The 20,939-nt window shown below is 44.3% G+C and overlaps 1 protein-coding gene across 3 annotated transcripts in view; it reads left to right on the top strand.

Annotated features, from left to right (window-relative positions):
- snx13 (sorting nexin 13) overlaps positions 1–20,939 on the top strand; it is a 59,267-nt gene that overhangs the window by 31,355 nt on the left and 6,973 nt on the right. For all 3 annotated transcript variants that reach the window (XM_065017895.1, XM_065017894.1, XM_065017896.1), the window contains exon 20: positions 20,587–20,697. In XM_065017895.1, coding sequence (XP_064873967.1) covers positions 20,587–20,697 — 111 coding nt within the window. The remainder of the gene's footprint in view (positions 1–20,586; positions 20,698–20,939) is intronic.

The following is a 20,939-nucleotide window of genomic DNA, read 5'->3' as shown; positions in this document are numbered from 1 at the left end:
ATTCCTCTCTTCTCTCTCTGTGTGTGTAGTATACCTGTTTTACGTGGCTATGCCCATACCTCTCTTCTCTCTCTGTGTGTGTAGTATACCTGTTTTACGTGGCTATGCCCATTCCTCTCTTCTCTCTCTGTGTGTAGTATACCTGTTTTACGTGGCCATGCCCATTCCTCTCTTCTCTCTCTGTGTGTGTAGTTATATCTTTAGTATACCTGTTTTACGTGGCTATGCCCATTCCTCTCTTCTCTCTCTGTGTGTGTGTAGTTTACCTGTTTTACGTGGCCATGCCCATTCCTCTCTTCTCTCTGTGTGTGTGTAGTTTACCTGTTTTACGTGGCTATGCCCATTCCTCTCTTCTCTCTCTGTGTGTGTAGTTGTTATATCTTTAGTATACCTGTTTTACGTGGCTATGCCCATTCCTCTCTTCTCTCTCTGTGTGTGTAGTTGTTATATCTTTAGTATACCTGTTTAACGTGGCTATGCCCATTCCTCTCTCTTCTCTCTGTGTGTGTAGTTTACCTGTTTTACGTGGCTATGCCCATTCCTCTCTTCTCTCTCTGTGTGTGTAGTTATATCTTTAGTATACCTGTTTTACGTGGCTATGCCCATTCCTCTCTTCTCTCTCTGTGTAGGTGTTATACCTGTTTTACGTGGCTATGCCCATTCCTCTCTTCTCTCTCTGTGTGTGTGTAGTTGTTATATCTTTAGTATATCTGTTTTACGTGGCTATGCCCATTCCTCTCTTCTCTCTCTGTGTGTGTAGTTGTTATATCTTTAGTATACCTGTTTTACGTGGCTATGCCCATTCCTCTCTTCTCTCTCTGTGTGTGTAGTATACCTGTTTTACGTGGCTATGCCCATTCCTCTCTTCTCTCTGTGTGTGTAGTATACCTGTTTTACGTGGCTATGCCTATACCTCTCTTCTCTCTCTGTGTGTGTAGTATACCTGTTTTACGTGGCTATGCCCATACCTCTCTTCTCTCTCTGTGTGTAGTATACCTGTTTTACGTGGCTATGCCCATTCCTCTCTTCTCTCTCTGTGTGTGTAGTATACCTGTTTTACGTGGCTATGCCCATTCCTCTCTTCTCTCTCTGTGTGTGTAGTTATATCTTTAGTATACCTGTTTTACGTGGCTATGCCCATTCCTCTCTTCTCTCTCTGTGTGTGTGTAGTTTACCTGTTTTACGTGGCCATGCCCATTCCTCTCTTCTCTCTGTGTGTGTGTAGTTTACCTGTTTTACGTGGCTATGCCCATTCCTCTCTTCTCTCTCTGTGTGTGTAGTTGTTATATCTTTAGTATACCTGTTTTACGTGGCTATGCCCATTCCTCTCTTCTCTCTCTGTGTGTGTGTAGTTTACCTGTTTTACGTGGCCATGCCCATTCCTCTCTTCTCTCTGTGTGTGTGTAGTTTACCTGTTTTACGTGGCTATGCCCATTCCTCTCTTCTCTCTCTGTGTGTAGTATACCTGTTTTACGTGGCTATGCCCATACCTCTCTTCTCTCTCTGTGTGTGTAGTATACCTGTTTTACGTGGCTATGCCCATTCCTCTCTTCTCTCTCTGTGTGTAGTATACCTGTTTTACGTGGCTATGCCCATACCTCTCTTCTCTCTCTGTGTGTAGTATACCTGTTTTACGTGGCTATGCCCATACCTCTCTTCTCTCTCTGTGTGTGTAGTATACCTGTTTTACGTGGCTATGCCCATTCCTCTCTTCTCTCTCTGTGTGTGTAGTTATATCTTTAGTATACCTGTTTTACGTGGCTATGCCCATTCCTCTCTTCTCTCTCTGTGTGTGTGTAGTTTACCTGTTTTACGTGGCCATGCCCATTCCTCTCTTCTCTCTGTGTGTGTGTAGTTTACCTGTTTTACGTGGCTATGCCCATTCCTCTCTTCTCTCTCTGTGTGTGTAGTTGTTATATCTTTAGTATACCTGTTTTACGTGGCTATGCCCATTCCTCTCTTCTCTCTCTGTGTGTGTAGTTATATCTTTAGTATACCTGTTTAACGTGGCTATGCCCATTCCTCTCTCTTCTCTCTCTGTGTGTGTAGTTATATCTTTAGTATACCTGTTTAACGTGGCTATGCCCATTCCTCTCTCTTCTCTCTCTGTGTGTGTAGTTATATCTTTAGTATACCTGTTTTACGTGGCTATGCCCATTCCTCTCTTCTCTCTCTGTGTAGGTGTTATACCTGTTTTACGTGGCTATGCCCATTCCTCTCTTCTCTCTCTGTGTGTGTAGTTGTTATATCTTTGTATATCTGTTTTACGTGGCTATGCCCATTCCTCTCTTCTCTCTCTGTGTGTGTAGTTGTTATATCTTTAGTATACCTGTTTTACGTGGCTATGCCCATTCCTCTCTTCTCTCTCTGTGTGTGTAGTATACCTGTTTTACGTGGCTATGCCCATTCCTCTCTTCTCTCTCTGTGTGTGTAGTATACCTGTTTTACGTGGCTATGCCCATTCCTCTCTTCTCTCTCTGTGTGTGTATACCTGTTTTACTCTTCTCTCTCTGTGTGTGTAGTATACCTGTTTTACGTGGCTATGCCCATTCCTCTCTTCTCTCTCTGTGTGTAGTATACCTGTTTTACGTGGCTATGCCCATACCTCTCTTCTCTCTGTGTGTGTAGTATACCTGTTTTACGTGGCTATGCCCATTCCTCTCTTCTCTCTCTGTGTGTGTAGTTATATCTTTAGTATTGTTTTACGTGGCTATGCCCATTCCTCTCTTCTCTCTCTGTGTGTGTGTAGTTTACCTGTTTTACGTGGCCATGCCCATTCCTCTCTTCTCTCTGTGTGTGTGTAGTTTACCTGTTTTACGTGGCTATGCCCATTCCTCTCTTCTCTCTCTGTGTGTGTAGTTGTTATATCTTTAGTATACCTGTTTTACGTGGCTATGCCCATTCCTCTCTTCTTCTCTCTGTGTGTGTAGTTTATCTTTAGTATACTGTTTTACGTGGCTATGCCCATTCCTCTCTTCTCTCTCTGTGTGTGTGTAGTTTACCTGTTTTACGTGTGTGGCCCATGCCCATTCCTCTTCTCTCTCTGTGTGTGTAGTATACCTGTTTTACGTGGCTATGCCCATACCTCTCTTCTCTGTGTGTGTAGTATACCTGTTTTACGTGGCTATGCCCATTCCTCTCTTCTCTCTCTGTGTGTAGTTATATCTTTAGTATACCTGTTTTACGTGGCTATGCCCATTCCTCTCTTCTCTCTCTGTGTGTGTGTATCTTTAGTATACCTGTTTTACGTGGCCCATGCCCATTCCTCTCTTCTCTCTCTCTGTGTGTGTGTAGTTTACCTGTTTTACGTGGCTATGCCCATTCCTCTCTTCTCTCTCTGTGTGTAGTATATCTTTAGTATACCTGTTTTACGTGGCTATGCCCATTCCTCTCTTCTCTCTGTGTGTGTAGTTTACCTGTTTTACGTGGCTATGCCCATTCCTCTCTTCTCTCTCTGTGTGTGTAGTTATATCTTTAGTATACCTGTTTTACGTGGCTATGCCCATTCCTCTCTCTCTCTCTGTGTGTGTAGTTTACCTGTTTTACGTGGCTATGCCCATTCCTCTCTTCTCTCTGTGTGTGTAGTTGTTATACCTGTTTTACGTGGCTATGCCCATTCCTCTCTTCTCTGTGTGTGTGTAGTTGTTATATCTTTAGTATACCTGTTTTACGTGGCTATGCCCATTCCTCTCTTCTCTCTGTGTGTGTAGTTATATCTTTAGTATACCTGTTTTACGTGGCTATGCCCATTCCTCTCTCTCTCTCTGTGTGTGTGTGTACCTGTTTTAGTTGTTATATCTTTAGTATACCTGTTTTACGTGGCTATGCCCATTCCTCTCTTCTCTCTCTGTGTGGTAGTTATACCTGTTTTACGTGGCTATGCCCATTCCTCTCTTCTCTCTCTGTGTGTGTGTAGTTGTTATATCTTTAGTATATCTGTTTTACGTGGCTATGCCCATTCCTCTCTTCTCTCTGTGTGTGTAGTTGTTATATCTTTAGTATACCTGTTTTACGTGGCTATGCCCATTCCTCTCTTCTCTCTCTGTGTGTGTAGTATACCTGTTTTACGTGGCTATGCCCATTCCTCTCTTCTCTCTCTGTGTGTAGTATACCTGTTTTACGTGGCTATGCCCATTCCTCTCTTCTCTCTCTGTGTGTGTAGTATACCTGTTTTACGTGGCTATGCCCATTCCTCTCTTCTCTCTCTGTGTGTGTAGTATACCTGTTTTACGTGGCTATGCCCATTCCTCTCTTCTCTCTCTGTGTGTAGTATACCTGTTTTACGTGGCTATGCCCATACCTCTCTTCTCTCTCTGTGTGTGTAGTATACCTGTTTTACGTGGCTATGCCCATTCCTCTCTTCTCTCTCTGTGTGTGTAGTATACCTGTTTTACGTGGCTATGCCCATACCTCTCTTCTCTCTCTGTGTGTAGTATACCTGTTTTACGTGGCTATGCCCATACCTCTCTTCTCTCTCTGTGTGTGTAGTATACCTGTTTTACGTGGCTATGCCCATTCCTCTCTTCTCTCTCTGTGTGTGTAGTTATATCTTTAGTATACCTGTTTTACGTGGCTATGCCCATTCCTCTCTTCTCTCTCTGTGTGTGTGTAGTTTACCTGTTTTATGGCCATGCCCATTCCTCTCTTCTCTCTGTGTGTGTGTAGTTTACCTGTTTTACGTGGCTATGCCCATTCCTCTCTTCTCTCTCTGTGTGTGTAGTTGTTATATCTTTAGTATACCTGTTTTACGTGGCTATGCCCATTCCTCTCTTCTCTCTCTGTGTGTGTAGTTTACCTGTTTTACGTGGCTATGCCCATTCCTCTCTTCTCTCTGTGTGTGTAGTATACCTGTTTTACGTGGCTATGCCCATTCCTCTCTTCTCTCTCTCTGTGTGTAGTATACCTGTTTTACGTGGCTATGCCCATACCTCTCTTCTCTCTCTGTGTGTGTAGTATACCTGTTTTACGTGGCTATGCCCATTCCTCTCTTCTCTCTCTGTGTGTGTAGTATACCTGTTTTACGTGGCTATGCCCATACCTCTCTTCTCTCTCTGTGTGTAGTATACCTGTTTTACGTGGCTATGCCCATACCTCTCTTCTCTCTCTGTGTGTGTAGTATACCTGTTTTACGTGGCTATGCCCATTCCTCTCTTCTCTCTCTGTGTGTGTAGTTATATCTTTAGTATACCTGTTTTACGTGGCTATGCCCATTCCTCTCTTCTCTCTCTGTGTGTGTGTAGTTTACCTGTTTTACGTGGCCATGCCCATTCCTCTCTTCTCTCTGTGTGTGTGTAGTTTACCTGTTTTACGTGGCTATGCCCATTCCTCTCTTCTCTCTCTGTGTGTGTAGTTGTTATATCTTTAGTATACCTGTTTTACGTGGCTATGCCCATTCCTCTCTCTTCTCTCTGTGTGTGTAGTTTACCTGTTTTACGTGGCTATGCCCATTCCTCTCTTCTCTCTCTGTGTGTGTAGTTATATCTTTAGTATACCTGTTTTACGTGGCTATGCCCATTCCTCTCTCTTCTCTCTGTGTGTGTAGTTTACCTGTTTTACGTGGCTATGCCCATTCCTCTCTTCTCTCTCTGTGTGTGTAGTTGTTATATCTGTTTTACGTGGCTATGCCCATACCTCTCTTCTCTCTCTGTGTGTGTAGTTGTTATATCTTTAGTATATCTGTTTTACGTGGCTATGCCCATTCCTCTCTTCTCTCTGTGTGTGTAGTTATATCTTTAGTATACCTGTTTTACGTGGCTATGCCCATTCCTCTCTCTTCTCTCTGTGTGTGTGTGTGTGTGTGTAGTTGTTATATCTTTAGTATATCTGTTTCACGTGGCTATGCCCATTCCTCTCTTCTCTCTCTGTGTAGGTGTTATACCTGTTTTACGTGGCTATGCCCATTCCTCTCTTCTCTCTCTGTGTGTGTGTAGTTGTTATATCTTTAGTATATCTGTTTTACGTGGCTATGCCCATTCCTCTCTTCTCTCTCTGTGTGTGTAGTTGTTATATCTTTAGTATACCTGTTTTACGTGGCTATGCCCATTCCTCTCTTCTCTCTCTGTGTGTGTAGTATACCTGTTTTACGTGGCTATGCCCATTCCTCTCTTCTCTCTCTGTGTGTGTAGTATACCTGTTTTACGTGGCTATGCCCATTCCTCTCTTCTCTCTCTGTGTGTGTAGTATACCTGTTTTACGTGGCTATGCCCATTCCTCTCTTCTCTCTCTGTGTGTGTAGTATACCTGTTTTACGTGGCTATGCCTATACCTCTCTTCTCTCTCTGTGTGTAGTATACCTGTTTTACGTGGCTATGCCCATACCTCTCTTCTCTCTCTGTGTGTGTAGTATACCTGTTTTACGTGGCTATGCCCATTCCTCTCTTCTCTCTCTGTGTGTGTAGTATACCTGTTTTACGTGGCTATGCCCATACCTCTCTTCTCTCTCTGTGTGTAGTATACCTGTTTTACGTGGCTATGCCCATACCTCTCTTCTCTCTGTGTGTGTAGTATACCTGTTTTACGTGGCTATGCCCATTCCTCTCTTCTCTCTCTGTGTGTGTAGTTATATCTTTAGTATACCTGTTTTACGTGGCTATGCCCATTCCTCTCTTCTCTCTCTGTGTGTGTGTAGTTTACCTGTTTTACGTGGCCATGCCCATTCCTCTCTTCTCTCTGTGTGTGTGTAGTTTACCTGTTTTACGTGGCTATGCCCATTCCTCTCTTCTCTCTCTGTGTGTGTAGTTATATCTTTAGTATACCTGTTTTACGTGGCTATGCCCATTCCTCTCTCTTCTCTCTGTGTGTGTAGTTTACCTGTTTTACGTGGCTATGCCCATTCCTCTCTTCTCTCTCTGTGTGTGTAGTTATATCTTTAGTATACCTGTTTTACGTGGCTATGCCCATTCCTCTCTCTTCTCTCTGTGTGTGTAGTTTACCTGTTTTACGTGGCTATGCCCATTCCTCTCTTCTCTCTCTGTGTGTGTAGTTGTTATATCTGTTTTACGTGGCTATGCCCATACCTCTCTTCTCTCTCTGTGTGTGTAGTTGTTATATCTGTTTTACGTGGCTATGCCCATTCCTCTCTTCTCTCTCTGTGTGTGTAGTATACCTGTTTTACGTGGCTATGCCCATTCCTCTCTTCTCTCTCTGTGTGTGTAGTTATATCTTTAGTATACCTGTTTTACGTGGCTATGCCCATTCCTCTCTTCTCTCTCTGTGTGTGTAGTTTACCTGTTTTACGTGGCTGCCCATTCCTCTCTTCTCTCTCTGTGTGTGTAGTATACCTGTTTTACGTGGCTATTCCCATTCCTCTCTTCTCTCTCTGTGTGTGTGTAGTTTACCTGTTTTACGTGGCTATGCCCATTCCTCTCTTCTCTCTGTGTGTGTGTAGTTTACCTGTTTTATGGCTATGCCCATTCCTCTCTTCTCTCTCTGTGTGTGTAGTTGTTATATCTTTACCTGTTTTACGTGGCTATGCCCATTCCTCTCTTCTCTCTCTGTGTGTGTAGTTTACCTGTTTTACGTGGCCATGCCCATTCCTCTCTTCTCTCTGTGTGTGTGTAGTTTACCTGTTTTACGTGGCTATGCCCATTCCTCTCTTCTCTCTCTGTGTGTGTAGTTGTTATATCTTTAGTATACCTGTTTTACGTGGCTATGCCCATTCCTCTCTTCTCTCTCTGTGTGTGTAGTTATATCTTTAGTATACCTGTTTTACGTGGCTATGCCCATTCCTCTCTCTTCTCTCTGTGTGTGTAGTTTACCTGTTTTACGTGGCTATGCCCATTCCTCTCTTCTCTCTCTGTGTGTGTAGTTATATCTTTAGTATACCTGTTTTACGTGGCTATGCCCATTCCTCTCTCTTCTCTCTGTGTGTGTAGTTTACCTGTTTTACGTGGCTATGCCCATTCCTCTCTTCTCTCTCTGTGTGTGTAGTTGTTATATCTGTTTTACGTGGCTATGCCCATACCTCTCTTCTCTCTCTGTGTGTGTAGTTGTTATATCTTTAGTATATCTGTTTTACGTGGCTATGCCCATTCCTCTCTTCTCTCTGTGTGTGTAGTTATATCTTTAGTATACCTGTTTTACGTGGCTATGCCCATTCCTCTCTTCTCTCTCTGTGTGTGTGTGTGTGTGTGTTTTGTTATATCTTTAGTATATCTGTTTCACGTGGCTATATCTCTTCTCTCTCTGTGTGTATATCTGTTTCACGTGGCTATGCCCATTCCTCTCTTCTCTCTGTGTGTGTGTTTTACCTGTTTTACGTGGCTATGCCCATTCCTCTCTTCTCTCTCTGTGTGTGTGTAGTTGTTATATCTTTAGTATACCTGTTTTACGTGGCTATGCCCATTCCTCTCTTCTCTCTCTGTGTGTGTAGTTGTTATATCTTTAGTATACCTGTTTTACGTGGCTATGCCCATTCCTCTCTTCTCTCTCTGTGTGTGTAGTTGTTATATCTTAGTATACCTGTTTTACGTGGCTATGCCCATTCCTCTCTTCTCTCTCTGTGTGTGTAGTATACCTGTTTTACGTGGCTATGCCCATTCCTCTCTTCTCTCTCTGTGTGTGTAGTATACCTGTTTTACGTGGCTATGCCCATTCCTCTCTTCTCTCTCTGTGTGTGTAGTATACCTGTTTTACGTGGCTATGCCCATTCCTCTCTTCTCTCTCTGTGTGTGTAGTATACCTGTTTTACGTGGCTATGCCCATTCCTCTCTTCTCTCTCTGTGTGTGTAGTATACCTGTTTTACGTGGCTATGCCCATTCCTCTCTTCTCTCTCTGTGTGTAGTATACCTGTTTTACGTGGCTATGCCCATTCCTCTCTTCTCTCTCTGTGTGTGTAGTATACCTGTTTTACGTGGCTATGCCCATTCCTCTCTTCTCTCTCTGTGTGTGTAGTATACCTGTTTTACGTGGCTATGCCCATTCCTCTCTTCTCTCTCTGTGTGTAGTATACCTGTTTTACGTGGCTATGCCCATTCCTCTCTTCTCTCTCTGTGTGTAGTATACCTGTTTTACGTGGCTATGCCCATTCCTCTCTTCTCTCTCTGTGTGTGTAGTATACCTGTTTTACGTGGCTATGCCCATTCCTCTCTTCTCTCTCTGTGTGTGTAGTATACCTGTTTTACGTGGCTATGCCCATTCCTCTCTTCTCTCTCTGTGTGTGTAGTTTACCTGTTTTACGTGGCTATGCCCATTCCTCTCTTCTCTCTGTGTGTGTGTAGTATACCTGTTTTACGTGGCTATGCCCATTCCTCTCTTCTCTCTCTGTGTGTGTGTTTTACGTGGCTATGCCCATTCCTCTCTTCTCTCTCTGTGTGTGTAGTATACCTGTTTTATGGCTTTTCCTCTCTTCTCTCTCTGTGTGTGTAGTATACCTGTTTTACGTGGCTATGCCCATTCCTCTCTTCTCTCTCTGTGTGTGTAGTTATATCTTTAGTATACCTGTTTTACGTGGCTATGCCCATTCCTCTCTTCTCTCTCTGTGTGTGTGTAGTTTACCTGTTTTACGTGCCCATTCCTCTCTTCTCTCTCTGTGTGTGTAGTATACCTGTTTTACGTGGCTATGCCCATTCCTCTCTTCTCTCTCTGTGTGTGTAGTTGTACCTGTTTTACGTGGCTATGCCCATTCCTCTCTTCTCTCTGTGTGTGTAGTATACCTGTTTTACGTGGCTATGCCCATTCCTCTCTTCTCTCTGTGTGTGTAGTATACCTGTTTTACGTGGCTATGCCCATTCCTCTCTTCTCTCTCTGTGTGTGTAGTTATATCTTTAGTATACCTGTTTTACGTGGCTATGCCCATTCCTCTCTTCTCTCTCTGTGTGTGTAGTATACCTGTTTTACGTGGCTATGCCCATTCCTCTCTTCTCTCTGTGTGTGTAGTATACCTGTTTTACGTGGCTATGCCCATTCCTCTCTTCTCTCTCTGTGTGTGTAGTTTTACGTTATATCCTGTTTTACGTGGCTATGCCCATTCCTCTCTTCTCTCTCTGTGTGTGTAGTATACCTGTTTTTACGTGGCTATGCCCATTCCTCTCTTCTCTCTCTGTGTGTGTGTAGTATACCTGTTTTGTTTTACGTGGCTATGCCCATTCCTCTCTTCTCTCTCTGTGTGTGTAGTTATACCTGTTTTACGTGGCTATGCCCATTCCTCTCTTCTCTCTCTGTGTGTGTAGTTGTTATATCCTGTTTTACGTGGCTATGCCCATTCCTCTCTTCTCTCTCTGTGTGTGTAGTTACCTGTTTTATATCTTTCTCTTCTCTCTCTGTGTGTGTAGTATACCTGTTTTACGTGGCTATGCCCATTCCTCTCTTCTCTCTCTGTGTGTGTAGTATACCTGTTTTACGTGGCTATGCCCATTCCTCTCTTCTCTCTCTGTGTGTGTAGTATACCTGTTTTACGTGGCTATGCCCATTCCTCTCTTCTCTCTCTGTGTGTGTAGTATACCTGTTTTACGTGGCTATGCCCATTCCTCTCTTCTCTCTCTGTGTGTAGTATACCTGTTTTACGTGGCTATGCCCATTCCTCTCTTCTCTCTCTGTGTGTGTAGTATACCTGTTTTACGTATGCCCATACCTCTCTTCTCTCTCTGTGTGTGTAGTATACCTGTTTTACGTGGCTATGCCCATTCCTCTCTTCTCTCTCTGTGTGTGTAGTTTTATGGCTATGCCCATTCCTCTCTTCTCTCTCTGTGTGTGTAGTATACCTGTTTTACGTGGCTATGCCCATTCCTCTCTTCTCTCTCTGTGTGTGTAGTATACCTGTTTTACGTGGCTATGCCCATTCCTCTCTTCTCTCTCTGTGTGTGTAGTATACCTGTTTTACGTGGCTATGCCCATTCCTCTCTTCTCTCTCTGTGTGTGTAGTATACCTGTTTTACGTGGCTATGCCCATTCCTCTCTTCTCTCTCTGTGTGTGTAGTATACCTGTTTTACGTGGCTATGCCCATTCCTCTCTTCTCTCTCTGTGTGTGTAGTATACCTGTTTTACGTGGCTATGCCCATTCCTCTCTTCTCTCTCTGTGTGTGTAGTTTACCTGTTTTACGTGGCTATGCCCATTCCTCTCTTCTCTCTCTGTGTGTGTAGTTATATCTTTAGTATACCTGTTTTTTACGTGGCTATGCCCATTCCTCTCTTCTCTCTCTGTGTGTGTAGTATACCTGTTTTACGTGGCTATGCCCATTCCTCTCTTCTCTCTCTGTGTGTGTAGTATACCTGTTTTACGTGGCTATGCCCATTCCTCTCTTCTCTCTCTGTGTGTGTAGTATACCTGTTTTACGTGGCTATGCCCATTCCTCTCTTCTCTCTCTGTGTGTGTAGTATACCTGTTTTACGTGGCTATGCCCATTCCTCTCTTCTCTCTCTGTGTGTGTAGTATACCTGTTTTACGTGGCTATGCCCATTCCTCTCTTCTCTCTCTGTGTGTGTAGTATACCTGTTTTACGTGGCTATGCCCATTCCTCTCTTCTCTCTCTGTGTGTGTAGTATACCTGTTTTACGTGGCTATGCCCATTCCTCTCTTCTCTCTCTGTGTGTGTAGTATACCTGTTTTACGTGGCTATGCCCATTCCTCTCTTCTCTCTCTGTGTGTGTAGTTTACCTGTTTTACGTGGCTATGCCCATTCCTCTCTTCTCTCTGTGTGTGTGTAGTATACCTGTTTTACGTGGCTATGCCCATTCCTCTCTCTCTCTCTGTGTGTGTAGTAGTTTTACGTGGCTATGCCCATTCCTTTTCTCTCTCTGTGTGTGTAGTATACCTGTTTTACGTGGCTATGCCCATACCTCTCTTCTCTCTCTGTGTGTGTGTAGTATACCTGTTTTACGTGGCTATGCCCATTCCTCTCTTCTCTCTCTGTGTGTGTAGTATACCTGTTTTACGTGGCTATGCCCATTCCTCTTTCTCTCTGTGTGTGTAGTATACCTGTTTTACGTGGCTATGCCCATTCCTCTCTTCTCTCTCTGTGTGTGTAGTATACCTGTTTTACGTGGCTATGCCCATTCCTCTCTTCTCTCTCTGTGTGTGTGTAGTATACCTGTTTTACGTGGCTATGCCCATTCCTCTCTTCTCTCTCTGTGTGTGTAGTATACCTGTTTTACGTGGCTATGCCCATTCCTCTCTTCTCTCTCTGTGTGTGTAGTATACCTGTTTTACGTGGCTATGCCCATTCCTCTCTTCTCTCTCTGTGTGTGTAGTATACCTGTTTTACGTGGCTATGCCCATTCCTCTCTTCTCTCTCTGTGTGTAGTATACCTGTTTTACGTGGCTATGCCCATTCCTCTCTTCTCTCTCTGTGTGTGTAGTATACCTGTTTTACGTGGCTATGCCCATTCCTCTCTTCTCTCTCTGTGTGTGTAGTATACCTGTTTTACGTGGCTATGCCCATTCCTCTCTTCTCTCTCTGTGTGTGTAGTATACCTGTTTTACGTGGCTATGCCCATTCCTCTCTTCTCTCTCTGTGTGTGTAGTATACCTGTTTTACGTGGCTATGCCCATTCCTCTCTTCTCTCTCTGTGTGTGTAGTATACCTGTTTTACGTGGCTATGCCCATTCCTCTCTTCTCTCTCTGTGTGTAGTATACCTGTTTTACGTGGCTATGCCCATTCCTCTCTTCTCTCTCTGTGTGTGTAGTATACCTGTTTTAGTGTGTGGCTATGCCCATTCCTCTCTTCTCTCTCTGTGTGTGTAGTATACCTGTTTTACGTGGCTATGCCCATTCCTCTCTTCTCTCTCTGTGTGTGTAGTATACCTGTTTTACGTGGCTATGCCCATTCCTCTCTTCTCTCTCTGTGTGTGTAGTATACCTGTTTTACGTGGCTATGCCCATTCCTCTCTTCTCTCTGTGTGTGTAGTATACCTGTTTTACGTGGCTATGCCCATTCCTCTCTTCTCTCTCTGTGTGTGTAGTATACCTGTTTTACGTGGCTATGCCCATTCCTCTCTTCTCTCTCTGTGTAGTATACCTGTTTTACGTGGCTATATCTTCTTCTCTCTGTGTGTGTAGTATACCTGTTTTACGTGGCTATGCCCATTCCTCTCTTCTCTCTCTGTGTGTGTAGTATACCTGTTTTACGTGGCTATGCCCATTCCTCTCTTCTCTCTCTGTGTGTGTAGTATACCTGTTTTACGTGGCTATGCCCATTCCTCTCTTCTCTCTCTGTGTGTAGTATACCTGTTTTACGTGGCTATGCCCATACCTCTCTTCTCTCTCTGTGTGTGTAGTATACCTGTTTTACGTGGCTATGCCCATTCCTCTCTTCTCTCTCTGTGTGTGTAGTATACCTGTTTTACGTGGCTATGCCCATTCCTCTCTTCTCTCTCTGTGTGTGTAGTATACCTGTTTTACGTGGCTATGCCCATTCCTCTCTTCTCTCTCTGTGTGTGTAGTATACCTGTTTTACGTGGCTATGCCCATTCCTCTCTTCTCTCTCTGTGTGTGTAGTATACCTGTTTTACGTGGCTATGCCCATTCCTCTCTTCTCTCTCTGTGTGTGTAGTATACCTGTTTTACGTGGCTATATTCCTCTCTTCTCTCTCTGTGTGTGTAGTATACCTGTTTTACGTGGCTATGCCCATTCCTCTCTTCTCTCTCTGTGTGTGTAGTATACCTGTTTTACGTGGCTTTTCCTCTTTCTCTCTCTGTGTGTGTAGTATACCTGTTTTACGTGGCTATGCCCATTCCTCTCTTCTCTCTCTGTGTGTGTAGTATACCTGTTTTACGTGGCTATGCCCATTCCTCTCTCTTCTCTCTGTGTGTAGTATACCTGTTTTACGTGGCTATGCCCATTCCTCTCTTCTCTCTGTGTGTGTAGTATACCTGTTTTACGTGGCTATGCCCATTCCTCTCTTCTCTCTCTGTGTGTGTGTATACCTGTTTTACGTGGCTATGCCCATTCCTCTTAGTATACCTGTTTTACGTGGCTATGCCCATTCCTCTCTTCTCTCTGTGTGTGTAGTATACCTGTTTTACGTGGCTATGCCCATTCCTCTCTTCTCTCTCTGTGTGTGTAGTATACCTGTTTTACGTGGCTATGCCCATTCCTCTCTTCTCTCTCTCTGTGTGTAGTATACCTGTTTTACGTGGCTATGCCCATTCCTCTCTTCTCTCTCTGTGTGTGTAGTATACCTGTTTTACGTGGCTATTCCTCTCTTCTCTCTCTGTGTGTGTAGTATACCTGTTTTACGTGGCTATGCCCATTCCTCTCTTCTCTCTCTGTGTGTGTAGTATACCTGTTTTACGTGGCTATGCCCATTCCTCTCTTCTCTCTGTGTGTGTAGTATACCTGTTTTACGTGGCTATGCCCATTCCTCTCTTCTCTCTCTGTGTGTGTAGTATACCTGTTTTACGTGGCTATGCCCATTCCTCTCTTCTCTCTGTGTGTGTAGTATACCTGTTTTACGTGGCTATGCCCATTCCTCTCTTCTCTCTCTGTGTGTAGTATACCTGTTTTACGTGGCTATGCCCATTCCTCTCTTCTCTCTCTGTGTGTGTAGTATACCTGTTTTACGTGGCTATGCCCATTCCTCTCTTCTCTCTGTGTGTGTAGTATACCTGTTTTACGTGGCTATGCCCATTCCTCTCTTCTCTCTCTGTGTGTGTAGTATACCTGTTTTACGTGGCTATGCCCATTCCTCTCTTCTCTCTCTGTGTGTGTAGTATACCTGTTTTACGTGGCTATGCCCATTCCTCTCTTCTCTCTCTGTGTGTGTAGTATACCTGTTTTAGTATACCTGTTTTACGTGGCTATGCCCATTCCTCTCTTCTCTCTCTGTGTGTGTAGTATACCTGTTTTACGTGGCTATGCCCATTCCTCTCTTCTCTCTCTGTGTGTGTAGTATACCTGTTTTACGTGGCTATGCCCATTCCTCTCTTCTCTCTCTGTGTGTGTAGTATACCTGTTTTACGTGGCTATGCCCATTCCTCTCTTCTCTCTGTGTGTGTGTAGTATACCTGTTTTACGTGGCTATGCCCATTCCTCTCTTCTCTCTCTGTGTGTGTAGTATACCTGTTTTACGTGGCTTGCCCATTCCTCTCTTCTCTCTCTGTGTGTGTAGTATACCTGTTTTACGTGGCTATGCCCATTCCTCTCTTCTCTCTCTGTGTGTGTAGTATACCTGTTTTACGTGGCTATGCCCATTCCTCTCTTCTCTCTCTGTGTGTGTGTATACCTGTTTTACGTGGCTATGCCTGTTGTGTAGTATACCTGTTTTACGTGGCTGCCCATTCCTCTCTTCTCTCTCTGTGTGTGTAGTATACCTGTTTTACGTGGCTATGCCCATTCCTCTCTTCTCTCTCTGTGTGTGTAGTATACCTGTTTTACGTGGCTATGCCCATACTTCTTCTCTCTGTGTGTGTAGTATACCTGTTTTACGTGGCTATGCCCATTCCTCTCTTCTCTCTCTGTGTGTGTAGTATACCTGTTTTACGTGGCTATGCCCATACCTGTTGTAGTATACCTGTTTTACGTGGCTATGCCCATTCCTCTCTTCTCTCTCTGTGTGTGTAGTATACCTGTTTTACGTGGCTATGCCCATTCCTCTCTTCTCTCTGTGTGTGTAGTATACCTGTTTTACGTGGCTATGCCCATTCCTCTCTTCTCTCTCTGTGTGTGTAGTATACCTGTTTTACGTGGCTATGCCCATTCCTCTCTTCTCTCTCTGTGTGTGTAGTATACCTGTTTTACGTGGCTATGCCCATTCCTCTCTTCTCTCTGTGTGTGTAGTAGTATACCTGTTTTACGTGGCTATGCCCATTCCTCTCTTCTCTCTCTGTGTGTGTAGTATACCTGTTTTACGTGGCTATGCCCATTCCTCTCTTCTCTCTCTGTGTGTGTAGTATACCTGTTTTACGTGGCTATGCCCATTCCTCTCTTCTCTCTCTGTGTGTGTAGTATACCTGTTTTACGTGGCTATGCCCATTCCTCTCTTCTCTCTCTGTGTGTGTAGTATACCTGTTTTACGTGGCTATGCCCATTCCTCTCTTCTCTCTCTGTGTGTAGTATACCTGTTTTACGTGGCTATGCCCATTCCTCTCTTCTCTCTCTGTGTGTGTAGTATACCTGTTTTACGTGGCTATGCCCATTCCTCTCTTCTCTCTCTGTGTGTGTAGTATACCTGTTTTACGTGGCTATGCCCATTCCTCTCTTCTCTCTCTGTGTGTAGTATACCTGTTTTACGTGGCTATGCCCATTCCTCTCTTCTCTCTCTGTGTGTGTGTTAGTATACCTGTTTTACGTGGCTATGCCCATTCCTCTCTTCTCTCTCTGTGTGTGTAGTTATATCTTTAGTATACCTGTTTTACGTGGCTATGCCCATTCCTCTCTTTCTCTCTGTGTGTGTAGTATACCTGTTTTACGTGGCTATGCCCATTCCTCTCTTCTCTCTCTGTGTGTGTAGTATACCTGTTTTACGTGGCTATGCCCATTCCTCTCTTCTCTCTCTGTGTGTGTAGTATACCTGTTTTACGTGGCTATGCCCATTCCTCTCTTCTCTCTCTGTGTGTAGTATACCTGTTTTACGTGGCTATGCCCATTCCTCTCTTCTCTCTCTGTGTGTGTAGTATACCTGTTTTACGTGGCTATGCCCATTCCTCTCTTCTCTCTCTGTGTGTGTAGTATACCTGTTTTACGTGGCTATGCCCATTCCTCTCTTCTCTCTCTGTGTGTGTAGTATACCTGTTTTACGTGGCTATGCCCATACCTCTCTTCTCTCTCTGTGTGTGTAGTATACCTGTTTTACGTGGCTATGCCCATTCCTCTCTTCTCTCTCTGTGTGTGTAGTATACCTGTTTTACGTGGCTATGCCCATTCCTCTCTTCTCTCTCTGTGTGTAGTATACCTGTTTTACGTGGCTATGCCCATTCCTCTCTTCTCTCTCTGTGTGTGTAGTATACCTGTTTTACGTGGCTATGCCCATTCCTCTCTTCTCTCTGTGTGTGTGTATACCTGTTTTACGTGGCTATGCCCATTCCTCTCTTCTCTCTCTGTGTGTGTAGTATACCTGTTTTACGTGGCTATGCCCATTCCTCTCTTCTCTCTCTGTGTGTGTAGTATACCTGTTTTACGTGGCTATGCCCATTCCTCTCTTCTCTCTCTGTGTGTGTAGTATACCTGTTTTACGTGGCTATGCCCATTCCTCTCTTTCTCTCTCTGTGTGTGTAGTATACCTGTTTTACGTGGCTATGCCCATTCCTCTCTTCTCTCTCTGTGTGTGTAGTATACCTGTTTTACGTGGCTATGCCCATTCCTCTCTTCTCTCTCTGTGTGTGTAGTATACCTGTTTTACGTGGCTATGCCCATTCCTCTCTTCTCTCTCTGTGTGTGTAGTATACCTGTTTTACGTGGCTATGCCCATACCTCTCTTCTCTCTCTGTGTGTGTATCTTTTTTCTCTCTCTGTGTGTGTAGTATACCTGTTTTACGTGGCTATGCCCATTCCTCTCTTCTCTCTCTGTGTGTGTAGTATACCTGTTTTACGTGGCTATGCCCATTCCTCTCTTCTCTCTCTGTGTGTGTAGTATACCTGTTTTACGTGGCTATGCCCATTCCTCTCTTCTCTCTCTGTGTGTGTAGTATACCTGTTTTACGTGGCTATGCCCATTCCTCTCTTCTCTCTCTGTGTGTGTAGTATACCTGTTTTACGTGGCTATGCCCATTCCTCTCTTCTCTCTCTGTGTGTGTAGTATACCTGTTTTACGTGGCTATGCCCATTCCTCTCTTCTCTCTCTGTGTGTGTAGTATACCTGTTTTACGTGGCTATGCCCATTCCTCTCTTCTCTCTCTGTGTGTGTAGTATACCTGTTTTACGTGGCTATGCCCATTCCTCTCTTCTCTCTCTGTGTGTGTAGTATACCTGTTTTACGTGGCTATGCCCATTCCTCTCTTCTCTCTCTGTGTGTGTAGTATACCTGTTTTACGTGGCTATGCCCATTCCTCTCTTCTCTCTCTGTGTGTGTAGTATACCTGTTTTACGTGGCTATGCCCATTCCTCTCTTCTCTCTCTGTGTGTGTAGTATACCTGTTTTACGTGGCTATGCCCATTCCTCTCTTCTCTCTCTGTGTGTGTAGTATACCTGTTTTACGTGGCTATGCCCATTCCTCTCTTCTCTCTCTGTGTGTAGTATACCTGTTTTACGTGGCTATGCCCATTCCTCTCTTCTCTCTGTGTGTGTAGTATACCTGTTTTACGTGGCTATGCCCATTCCTCTCTTCTCTCTCTCTGTGTGTGTAGTATACCTGTTTTACGTGGCTATGCCCATTCCTCTCTTCTCTCTCTGTGTGTGTAGTATACCTGTTTTACGTGGCTATGCCCATTCCTCTCTTCTCTCTCTGTGTGTGTAGTATACCTGTTTTACGTGGCTATGCCCATTCCTCTCTTCTCTCTCTGTGTGTGTAGTATACCTGTTTTACGTGGCTATGCCCATTCCTCTCTTCTCTCTCTGTGTGTGTAGTATACCTGTTTTACGTGGCTATGCCCATTCCTCTCTTCTCTCTCTGTGTGTGTAGTATACCTGTTTTACGTGGCTATGCCCATTCCTCTCTTCTCTCTCTGTGTGTGTAGTATACCTGTTTTACGTGGCTATGCCCATTCCTCTCTTTCTCTCTGTGTGTGTAGTATACCTGTTTTACGTGGCTATGCCCATTCCTCTCTTCTCTCTCTGTGTGTGTAGTATACCTGTTTTACGTGGCTATGCCCATTCCTCTCTTCTCTCTCTGTGTGTGTAGTATACCTGTTTTTTACGTGGCTATGCCCATTCCTCTCTTCTCTCTCTGTGTGTAGTATACCTGTTTTACGTGGCTATGCCCATTCCTCTCTTCTCTCTCTGTGTGTGTAGTATACCTGTTTTACGTGGCTATGCCCATTCCTCTCTTCTCTCTCTGTGTGTGTAGTATACCTGTTTTACGTGGCTATGCCCATTCCTCTCTTCTCTCTCTGTGTGTGTAGTATACCTGTTTTACGTGGCTATGCCCATTCCTCTCTTCTCTCTCTGTGTGTGTAGTATACCTGTTTTACGTGGCTATGCCCATTCCTCTCTTCTCTCTCTGTGTGTGTAGTATACCTGTTTTACGTGGCTATGCCCATTCTCTTCTCTCTGTGTGTGTAGTATACCTGTTTTACGTGGCTATGCCCATTCCTCTCTTCTCTCTCTGTGTGTGTAGTATACCTGTTTTACGTGGCTATGCCCATTCCTCTCTTCTCTCTCTGTGTGTGTAGTATACCTGTTTTACGTGGCTATGCCCATTCCTCTCTTCTCTCTCTGTGTGTGTGTTTTACGTGTATACCTGTTTTCTCTGGCTATGCCCATTCCTCTCTTCTCTCTCTGTGTGTGTAGTATACCTGTTTTACGTGGCTATGCCCATTCCTCTCTTCTCTCTCTGTGTGTGTAGTATACCTGTTTTACGTGGCTATGCCCATTCCTCTCTTCTCTCTCTGTGTGTGTAGTATACCTGTTTTACGTGGCTATGCCCATACCTCTCTTCTCTCTCTGTGTGTGTAGTATACCTGTTTTACGTGGCTATGCCCATTCCTCTCTTCTCTCTCTGTGTGTGTAGTATACCTGTTTTACGTGGCTATGCCCATTCCTCTCTTCTCTCTCTGTGTGTGTAGTATACCTGTTTTACGTGGCTATGCCCATTCCTCTCTTCTCTCTCTGTGTGTGTAGTATACCTGTTTTACGTGGCTATGCCCATACCTCTCTTCTCTCTCTGTGTGTGTAGTTATATCTTTAGTATACCTGTTTTACGTGGCTATGCCCATTCCTCTCTTCTCTCTCTGTGTGTGTAGTATACCTGTTTTACGTGGCTATGCCCATTCCTCTCTTCTCTCTCTGTGTGTGTAGTATACCTGTTTTACGTGGCTATGCCCATTCCTCTCTTCTCTCTCTGTGTGTGTAGTATACCTGTTTTACGTGGCTATGCCCATTCCTCTCTTCTCTCTCTGTGTGTGTAGTATACCTGTTTTACGTGGCTATGCCCATACCTCTCTTCTCTCTCTGTGTGTGTAGTATACCTGTTTTACGTGGCTATGCCCATACCTCTCTTCTCTCTCTGTGTGTGTAGTATACCTGTTTTACGTGGCTATGCCCATTCCTCTTTCTCTCTGTGTGTGTAGTATACCTGTTTTACGTGGCTATGCCCATTCCTCTCTTCTCTCTGTGTGTGTAGTATACCTGTTTTACGTGGCTATGCCCATTCCTCTCTTCTCTCTCTGTGTGTAGTATACCTGTTTTACGTGGCTATGCCCATTCCTCTCTTCTCTCTCTGTGTGTAGTATACCTGTTTTACGTGGCTATGCCCATTCCTCTCTTCTCTCTCTGTGTGTAGTATACCTGTTTTACGTGGCTATGCCCATTCCTCTCTTCTCTCTCTGTGTGTAGTATACCTGTTTTACGTGGCTATGCCCATTCCTCTCTTCTCTCTCTGTGTGTGTAGTATACCTGTTTTACGTGGCTATGCCCATACCTCTCTTCTCTCTCTGTGTGTGTAGTATACCTGTTTTACGTGGCTATGCCCATTCCTCTCTTCTCTCTCTGTGTGTGTAGTATACCTGTTTTACGTGGCTATGCCCATTCCTCTCTTCTCTCTCTGTGTGTTAGCTGCTGCTGAATCCAGAGATGATGAAGGCCTGTCCTACTCTGGTTCACTATGTCTATGACTTCCTGGAGAATAAGCAATACAGCAAGGGCAAAGGAGACTTCGCACGCAAGGTACACACACACACACACACACACGGCAGATAGCCTAGCGGTTAAGAACTTTGGGCCAGAAACCAAAAGGTCGCTGGTTCGAGTCCCCGATCCGACTAGGTGAAAATTCTTTCGATGTGTCCTTGAGCAAGGGACTGAACCCTAATTGCTCCTGTAAGCAGACACTCTTGCTCTGGGTAAGATATATATTTTTTTACATGTAAAAACACACTCACGTTGCCCAGCTGTACATACTCAAGTGG

The sequence above is a fragment of the Oncorhynchus nerka genome, linkage group LG4 (genome assembly GCF_034236695.1).
Source record: "Oncorhynchus nerka isolate Pitt River linkage group LG4, Oner_Uvic_2.0, whole genome shotgun sequence".
NCBI lineage: Eukaryota > Metazoa > Chordata > Actinopteri > Salmoniformes > Salmonidae > Oncorhynchus > Oncorhynchus nerka.
This window is presented reverse-complemented; position numbering and strand designations above follow the sequence as displayed.